This window comes from Limulus polyphemus, unplaced genomic scaffold (assembly GCF_000517525.1).
Source record: "Limulus polyphemus unplaced genomic scaffold, Limulus_polyphemus-2.1.2 Scaffold2500, whole genome shotgun sequence".
NCBI lineage: Eukaryota > Metazoa > Arthropoda > Merostomata > Xiphosura > Limulidae > Limulus > Limulus polyphemus.
The window spans coordinates 23,290-32,815 of NW_013668110.1; the positions used below are offsets into that span (position 1 = coordinate 23,290).

The following is a 9,526-nucleotide window of genomic DNA, read 5'->3' on the forward strand; positions in this document are numbered from 1 at the left end:
GTTGTGTTTCACTTCAAGTTGTTATAGTCTCTTACTTCTTTTCTTGGTTTAAAAATGAGTTGTTTTGGTTGATAGCATGTTGTATATTGCTGTAATCATCTGGTTTGAGGTAGCAGGCTAGTTGGTGGTCTAATTTCTGTTTGAGTTTTTGTAAGTAGTCCAGTTCTTGATATTTGGAATTCTGGGTTGCTTTTAGGAATTTTTTCTGCATGTTTTGGATAATACCTGAAAATTGGTTAGTTTTTCAATAACTGATGATGACAAAACCTTGTCGAAACATTGTACATTTGCTGTTATGCTAAACTTATATTAATGTTTTTTTTCATTACCCATTCAAGCCATCTCCAAGCATTATTAGTCTCAAAGTGCATTCCTCATCATCGAATGAGATACAGTATGTTTTCTTGAATATTAATTATTATTTAAATGAGTAATCTTATGACACACAACTTAGTTTATGTGGAATTATTAAATCTGGATTCGTGAAAATAAGTAACCCAATTGTTGGGGTGTATTTTATACCTGGAAATTTTCATGCAGCAAATTAGATTGTTGTTTTCCAGATTTCTAGTAATTAAAATGAAGTGATTCACTTGCAAAAGTTTTGGAATATAGTGCAATTTGATGTTATTGTTTTTTATAAAAATTTATGTAACAAGGGTTGTGGCTTTGTTTGTGTTTTAAGCACCTTGTAAAAAAAAAAAGAAAAGAGTATTTCATGTTGTATGGATTTCTTCTGGAACTAAAATTCTAAATAAAGTTGTCAGTAAATTCTAAACAAACCAAAAATATATATAAACAGTTATATAAGTTAATTCAAAATTAACTTGTCAGATGAATGCTGTAGTAAAAATAGAATTATAATATAAGAAAAAAGAAAGAACTGGACTATGTGTATTGTCTTTCTGTCTTTATAGAAGTGTGTGATGTACAAGTTGAGATCATTAATAAATACTTATAGGAGAAGTATATCACTTAAACACATGAAATTTACTGTAATTAAAAATTTAACGAAGACCTACATTGGAGTGTATCGATTTAAAAAAGAGAAGATACAAAGGTTCACTTCTAAAAATCTAAATTATTGGAGCATACAGTATTGATAAAATGTAAATATTGAAAAATGTGATAAGACACAAACTAACAAATGAAAATAAAAAAAAAAATAAAAGATGGCCTACATTTCTGGAAAGGTCTTCTTTCAGATGCTTTGCTCTTTCTTTCAGGCTTGAAGACTTGTATGAAAAAATTGTGATGGAAACTACAGGGAATAAAATAACTCCTTTAGTAGTGAACCCAGGCAGGATTCTTCTCACATGTTCAAGGCTTTATTTTCAACCATATAATAATGCAGAACCGGTAAGCTGTGGGAAGGATAAATGTGTAAACTGGTTTTTTTTATGCAGCTCTGTTTTTTTTAATTGCATTGCTAGTATTTGTTGACTAAAGCTTGGTTCATATGATTAGGTAACTAAAAAAGTAGGTTTCATGATCTTTATAAAAAAACATGCAATCCATATATAGGGAGATAACTGGGCATTTTACATTTACATTGCCTCTTTCTTTTTTTAAGCTAATTTATTCAATGATATATTACATCATCAATTTATGTTTACAGTGGCCTGTGTTGAAAATTAAACTTTCTTCCATCACAAGAGTAGTCAAAAGAAGATTCCTTTTGAGACATGTGGTAAGTGAATTATCATTTCACACTGTATTTGTATGCTGTTTTTTACCAATATATGTATAATTAAGCTAGTTGAAATGTGTGAAGTTTGACTTTGAAAAATGAGAGATAACAGGAACAAAGGTAAAGTGTATGGTAGAAGCTGCTGGAACTGTGTGATTTAATTTTGAAAATTGAGAAATACCAGGAACAAAGATACATTATTTGGTAGAAGCTGTTAGAAATGTGTGATTTAATTTTGAAAATTGAGAAATACCAGGAACAAAGATACATTATATGGTAGAAGCTGTTGGAAATGTGTGATTTGATTTTGAAAATGAAGAAATACCAGGAACAAAGATACATTGTATGGTAGATGCTGTTGGAAATGTGTGATTTGATTTTGAAAATTGAGAAATACCAGGAACAAAGATACATTGTATGGTAGAAGCTTTTGGAAATGTGTGATTTGATTTTGAAAATGAAGAAATACCAGGAACAAAGATACATTGTACGGTAGAAGCTGTTGGAAATATTTGATTTGATTTTGAAAATTGAGAAATACCAGAAATAAAGATACGATATACGGTAGAAGCTGGTAGGAATGTGTGAAGTTTGCCTTGAAAATTGAGATATAGCTATGAAAGTTTGGTATTTAAATGATATTTTAGTTTTAGCAATCAAAAGGTATTTATTCTGGTTCAAAAAGAAATTTTCTACCTTAATTTCAAAATGTTTACTTTATTGGTTTATAACAGCTGGAATAATGTCAGGTTCACACTCTGAAATAATTTTACTTCATATTAAGCATTATGTTGAGTGAAAAAAGGAGTTAAAGTGTTTCTAGTGTTACATTTTACAGCACATAACTAAAGGTTTCTTAATGTGTTTTTATTCTGTACTTGCCAACATAATGTACTTGAAATCTTGGCCAACTATAATCTTCTCATCAGGGCAGTTTTGGAGACATTTATACTGCAGTTATCATGGCTCTAAAGTTCATTGTTCAAGAAACAGGTTTATTATTATAACGTTTTTAATTAGGCAAAAAAAGACTGTGAATAAGGCATTTGAAATGTACTATATGTAAATATGTATTGAAAACTGGATGCTTATATTCAAGTTTCACTTTAGTAAAGGTTTGTGATGGAGAAAAAATCATTTTTGAAATTTTTGTTTTGTTTTTAATTCTGTACCAATTTGCTGGTATTCTAAGTAGGAACAGTATCATTTGGAACTGTCAATGGTTCATATAAAAGTACTGAAACATTTCTCATTGCAACATCAAAAAAGTTTATACATTAAAACACTTTAGTGATATTCATCTCATAAATTTGTTAGTTAAAACTGTCTGAATTATAAAGTCTTGTTGTTTAGCTTAGCTTTTTTGTAACTCTGCAAAATAAATTTAGAGAAATTTTACTATTTCATAAATTTAGTTTTTTTCTTATGTATTTTGTATATTATATTTGTAATATTGCTAACTGTAAGATGATTGGTGTATGTGATAAACTACTTTTTTTATACTTCCAGGGTCTGGAGCTGTATTGTCCTGATGAATATTCATTAAAGCATCTTTTTCTCACCTTTAAAAACAAGGAAGATCGTGATACACTATATACAGAAATTCTAAAGCAGTCAGGTATTTATCCAATTTGTTTATAACTTAAATTATATTTATGTTATTCTAGATTATTGGATGCTTATATTATATATTTTCTTTTTCTTTTTACACCTAATCAATTTACACCTTTTGTTGTTAATTGCAACCCTTAACACTAAATATTTCATTTCTTATACTTGCAGTATTTTTAATAGATGCTTTTCAGAACTCCCCAGAAACTCCCTGGGCAAATCTTTAAAAAATTATACTTGTCTTATGCTATTAGATATCAACAAATCTATTACTTCTGATACGATACCTTACCTCCTCTCAAATAATAGCTTTGCTTGGTTAGTGCTGCCCTGTATTTGCACAGTTTTTGTTCGCCACCAGTCTTGATGCTTCCACCTACCCCTCACTTGTTTTCATGTGGTATGTCTGTGCTGTAGCATGGAAATGAGCATGCAACAACCATTCACCAACAGCGCAGCTGATTTCCTCTATACTGTTGAGTGCAAACATTACTTCTTTGATTTGGCATTCTAGTGTACAGTTATTCTTTTTTTTTCTGGCTCAATTTTGTTTCATTAATATGCATTATTAATTCTTTTTGTGAATTTTCAACAATTTAGTTTGTTGTATTGTTTTTTATCACTTCTTTTTTTGTGGAATTTTTTTTCTTCCCGAATTTCAACAATACGAATTCTCAATTCATTGTCACCACAACAACTTCAGTCATAATTCCTGCCACTGTTGAACAACCTACTACATGAGTGGCTTTGGGCTCTATTGTGTCTGCTGAGGAGACCTTGTCCTTGTTTTGCCATGAGTTGAAATCTATTATGTGGCCTGCCCTGTCTCCTGAACCATGGCCAGATATTCCATTCATGGATGAACCAAGTCATGACAAGGATGAGTTGGACAGGCTATTCCTGCATCCTTCCTTTGCAGTGCAGTCTTATGCTACTCCTTTACATGTTCCTCTGCATTCCTAGAAATGCTTTCCCAGGTATATTGTGTTTTGTCTCATTCTTCTCATGTGTCATATGATTCTTCTCCTTCCCACCTACATTCTGCACCTTCCTTGGATTATTTGGTCTTCCCTCCCTCTTCTTATATTTGAATATAAACAAAAACACCATAGGTGTGGCCAAAAAAGGATTCAATGTGCAACTGAAAGGAATGAAATAAAAACTACAGCCAAATTGGTAGCTACACTCATTGTATTTATAAGAATTTTACAGCAAATATTCATTCATTAGTTAGCCAGGTTGCATTTTTTATTCAACTTGGGCATGATGGTGGTAACCCCCTCATGCAGTCAGTACAGCCGTATAAAGCATCATTACTTATGGCGATTGCTTAAGCTAATATGACGTGATTCTAAACACTCTTTAATTAGGATAATTTCCTCAAATTTAATAAATCTGTGCTGAAAAGTTCTCAATGAATAATGAATAATAACTGTCCACTTGTATGATTCTTTTGAAAAATTGCTAATCTAGTTTGCTTGGTCTAACCAATACTTATGTACCTACACATCTGTCTTTAATCCGAATGACAAAAACTAAAAACGGTTCATTTTTACTCTTAGGTGAATCTGTAGTAAAAATACTAGACCGATAGCTCACGTGACTTTTTGTGTAGGCGTGTACAAATTTTTTTATTAAATTTCAGTGGTTTTTGTTGAATAACTTTGCACATGTGGCTTATATGTATGTCAAATGAGACTTCTAATTGTAGGCTGTAAAGATCTGTCAGTGTACCAAATTTGAAAAAAAATCCATAAAAGTTAAGTATGTTTTTATATCAAATAAAGTTTCCATACTTTTGTTATGAAGAAAAAAAAATAGGGAGAAACTCAGTCGAAATTGGAGATGTTATATCTCATGTATTTCTTAATGGATTGCCTTGAAGTTTGGTAGAGCACATCCACTGAATATATGTGATAGTTTGGGTTACCACTGTCAGAAGGTGAAAAAATTGCTAAACTATCACTCCTGTTAATAACACACATTGCAGGTTGTTTTTTACTACAAGACACACTACTGTGTCTTGATCCATGCTGATAAGTTTCAAACCCAATTACATTCAGGTGTCAGCTTCCCTCGTCCCCCACGTTTTTCAAACTCTCAGACTTTGGAGTTTTTAATTCAACTGTGGGGTTCTGATCCTGAAACTACATTCTGGCATTGTAGGGGCATGGTTGGCCAAGTTTGTTCATCTGTGGCACCCATTTACCACATATCCCTGGGTTATTCAGGGGTTCTCAACAGGACTCTCCTTTCATATCCTGGCCTCTCCCATTATTCCTGCTTCCTATTTCCCTCTCTCCTTCAAAGGATCCCGTTTCATGCCAGCATCTATCAGAAGTGGTTTGAGATCTTTTGTTCAAGAATGCTATCTAACTGGTCAGTCACCCTTTTCTGGAGTTTTATTCCCAGCTGTTTGATATTTCCAAAAAGACTGGGTAGTGGTGTCTTATCATCGACCTATCCAGCTTCAAACACTTCATCAACCTCCCTTGGTTCATCATGGAGTCTTTCCTCACACATTGGAGGACAATTTTTTCTGGATAATGAAGGTGGACATCTAGGATGCATATCTTCATATCCCTATCTCTCCAGCCTCCAGATGTTACCTTCATTTTGTTCACAGAGGTGAGGTTTTCCAATTCTGTATTCTACCTTTTGGTCTGGCATTGGCACCACATCTTCTGTTGTGGTGTCAGAGCCTTTGCCTGCCATCTTCGTGACCAAGGTTTGTGGTTCCATCACTACATGGATGACTGGCTACTTTTACCTCTGTCCCAACAAGCCTTTTTCACTCATACACATTTCTGTGGAAGTCCTTATACCCTGGGGTTGTGCACACATGTGGTCTTCAGTGGATGTTGCATGATCAATGGAATCTCGTTCGGGATCCCTTGGATTCCTTCATCCTCCTCCCTTTCCTCCAGGTCAGTTTTACCTGGTGGCTCAACAAAGAAAACACCTCGGCTGGCGTTACTTTGCCTCTTCCCTGTCCTGAGTTGGACCTGTTTGCAGGTGTTTCACTCACAGAATTGGGTGTATGTATATGGATTATTAGGTCAAATCTTCTCTCCACATCAATCTCTTGGAATTTCTTTCTGCTCGTTCAGCTTTGGTTCATTTCCTACCTTTGATACAGGGCCATTTGGTAATGATCCATTCTGACAATTTTACTGTTGTCTGTTACATCAATTGGCAAAAGGCCACCCATTTACATTCAATTTGTTTTCAGATGTTGGATCTCCTTTTCTGGGCCCAGTCTTAGCAAATCCACCTTTTGGCTTGTCAAGTCCCGGGTACTCTGAATCTTGTAGCAGATCGATTATCTCATCCTGACAAGACTTTGCCCATGGAATGGTCCCTAGCTCCCCAAGTTTTTTATGGTTATGCTCCCAGTTTGACACTCCTCTTCTGGAGGCAGTTGCCACACATCTCAATTCCAAACCACCTGTTCTGGTCTCCAGTTTTCATATCCTTTGGCTTTGGATGCATTCAGTCAGGATTGGCCCAACAACCTTTACCTATAAGCCTATCCTCCTATCTGTTTTCTTCCTTCTGTTCTCTCCCTGATCAAAAACACTCCATGTCGAATCCTTTTTATTGACCCATTCTGGCCTGTTTAGCCATGATTTCTGATCATGACCCCCCTGCAGTCATCCTCTCCATTACCTTTTCCCATTTGCTACTCCCTTCTTTGGCAACCTCAATTAGCCATGTATCATCCTGCTGTAACCAAACTTCTGCTTCACGTGTGGTGTTTGTCTGGTCCCTTGCAACACGATCTTGACTCTCTTTTTGAATAGCCTTCCTTCTTTCCTGTTCTGTCCATCCTTCCTTGTTATATGTTTACCAGAGAAAATGGTACATTTTCTGCAGTTGATCTCTGCACCATGGTTTCTTACCCTCCCAATCTACTGTTCCTCACCTTTCTGGATCTTTTCTACCTGGCTATTTGATAGAGGTTTGTCTTTGTCTTCTGTTGCAGGCTATACAGACTGGCCTTATCTAATACTTTTCATTTTTCCTTGGTTGCCTGCTTCTGTTGTTTTTTATCGCCCACTCTCACATCATTTGGCCATCTCCTCCTCCTCCCCTCGCTGTCAGTTACTGCCTGCTGCCATTCTCTACACCTGGTTTCAGCTGTGGGTGGGTAAATTCTTTCCTTTTATTTCTTACCATTACTTTGGCCTTTTACTCATTTCTGGATCCTGTTCTGTGGTGAATGGGGCTTATCCAGGTATAGTTCTACTGAAATCCACACCATATGGCCATTTTTTGTCTCTAATGCTCACTGTTGAGATGGGGTGTTCCTCAAGATCACTTGAGGTTCCCTCACACTGTCTTGCTTCATAAATAAGGCCTGAATCAGACCGTACCTATTCATGGACCATCATGAGTAAAGCAGTGTTGGGATTGCTACTCATCCCTCTCAACCTGGTTGAATTAATCGAACCAGCCTGCTTTTCAAAATGGGGTTTTCGTGGTCACCCATTACACTTTCTTACGGTGTTGTGCTCGTCCGTGCTCTCCACTGCATTGTTACCCCTTCTTCCAGTGGAGTATGAGAGTCCTTGCCCTCTACCAGTTCCTAGCCACTGGGTTGGTGGACCATAGAGGTTTCCTCCTAAATGCAGCTGGTTCCACTCTGTTTAGAGTAGGGAGGTAGTGTGCTGTTGATGTAGATGGTGCATACTCTCTTCCTACCACAGACTGAAAGCAAAATACCTGATGTCACCTGGTTTTGGACTATACAAACCTGCCATATGCAGTTCACCCTTCATACTGGTTTTCTCCCATCTTATCACCTCTTGGATATCAGTTCCTGGGTGGAATAGTGTTGGATCTGTGCTGGACCAGCCAATGTAAGTCCTCATACATGTGGTTGGTAGGAACCCTCCTCCTACTGTGGACTGGACGATAAATTCCCAATGCTGCCAGGTTTTGTATTGTAATTGACCCACCATGTTGCATTCCCCTTCCTACCATCATCGAGATGTCAGATTCCCAGGTGGCCTTGTGTTGGTTGGGTACTGAGTCTGCACACACATATGCCCGACCTGGGTTTTCATAAGGAAGTTCATTTTCCCTTTCAGATCTTGAGCTTGAGGTGAAAATGGTAGAGACCCTTCTCTTACCACAGAATGGATGACAAATACCTAATGCCACCTGTTGTGGACTGGAGTTGACCCACTGATTACAGTTTGATGTGCCCTAGCCACTCTACACCATCTGGCACATCCACTTACTGTTTTCAACAAGCATCTTTTTCTCTAAATTTTTTGATGCGTTCCTTTATAACAGGCAATGAGTATATGTGATACAAATGGGGTGCAGTCTCCCATGAGTGTGACCCCATAGATTAGGGTATCACACTCCATGGGTTCTCCTCAGGTGCCTTCTGAATAGGGCTCATCTATGTAACTTATGCATTGGTACCTCCACTGTTTCAATGTGGGATTCTAGCTGTTATGTGAGACGAGGTGTAAGGTATTGTATCAGAAGTTAATATTTTCCTACATTGAAAATGTATTTCTAACAGATACTTATCTGTTATCACACTTCTCACCCATCTTCCCCACTTCTGGTGTGTCTTTTTTTGCCTAATGTCGAGGTGATGTTTGCATTAAACAGTATAGAAGGTTATCGCATGCTCATTGGCATGTTACAACACAGCCATACTACGTAAACACATGAGAGTAGATGGAAGCATCAAGGCTTATGGCAAGTGAAAACAGCATAAATAAAGAGCAGCACTAGTCAGGAAAAGCTATTATGTGAGAGGAGGCAAGTATCTATCAAAAATACATTTTCAGTGTAGGAAAATGCTAACTTTCTGAACTTTCAGATCAATGTGTCTATTTCAGGTTTTGAAATTGTCTACAAAACACTTGGTTGTGTTTTATTGTGTACACAGCACTTTCATGGATTTAAAAATATCTATAGGAGGACCTTGATACAAGTTTGTTTTCTAGTTCCTTGATGCAAGTTTGTTTATTAGGACCTTGATATATATATGTGTTTACTAGTTCGTTGATACAAGTTTGTTTACTAGTTCCTTGATACAAGTTTGTTTATTAGGACCTTGATACAAGTTTGTTTATTAGGACCTTGATACAAGTTTGTTTATTAGGACCTTGATACAAGTTTGTTTATTAGGACCTTGATATATATGTGTTTACTAGTTCCTTGATACAAGTTTGTTTACTAGTTCCTTGATGCAAGTTT

At 36.2% G+C, this 9,526-nt stretch overlaps 1 protein-coding gene across 1 annotated transcript in view; it reads left to right on the forward strand.

The window, feature by feature from the left end:
• The window catches only part of LOC106467137 (protein FAN-like), a gene marked incomplete at its 5' end in the record, with an annotated part of 133,833 nt that overhangs the window by 19,675 nt on the left and 104,632 nt on the right, over window positions 1–9,526 (forward strand). The window contains 3 exons of the mRNA XM_013927457.2: window positions 1,227–1,359; window positions 1,619–1,690; window positions 3,200–3,308. Of these exons, the coding sequence (XP_013782911.1) occupies window positions 1,227–1,359; window positions 1,619–1,690; window positions 3,200–3,308 (314 nt within the window). The remainder of the gene's footprint in view (window positions 1–1,226; window positions 1,360–1,618; window positions 1,691–3,199; window positions 3,309–9,526) is intronic.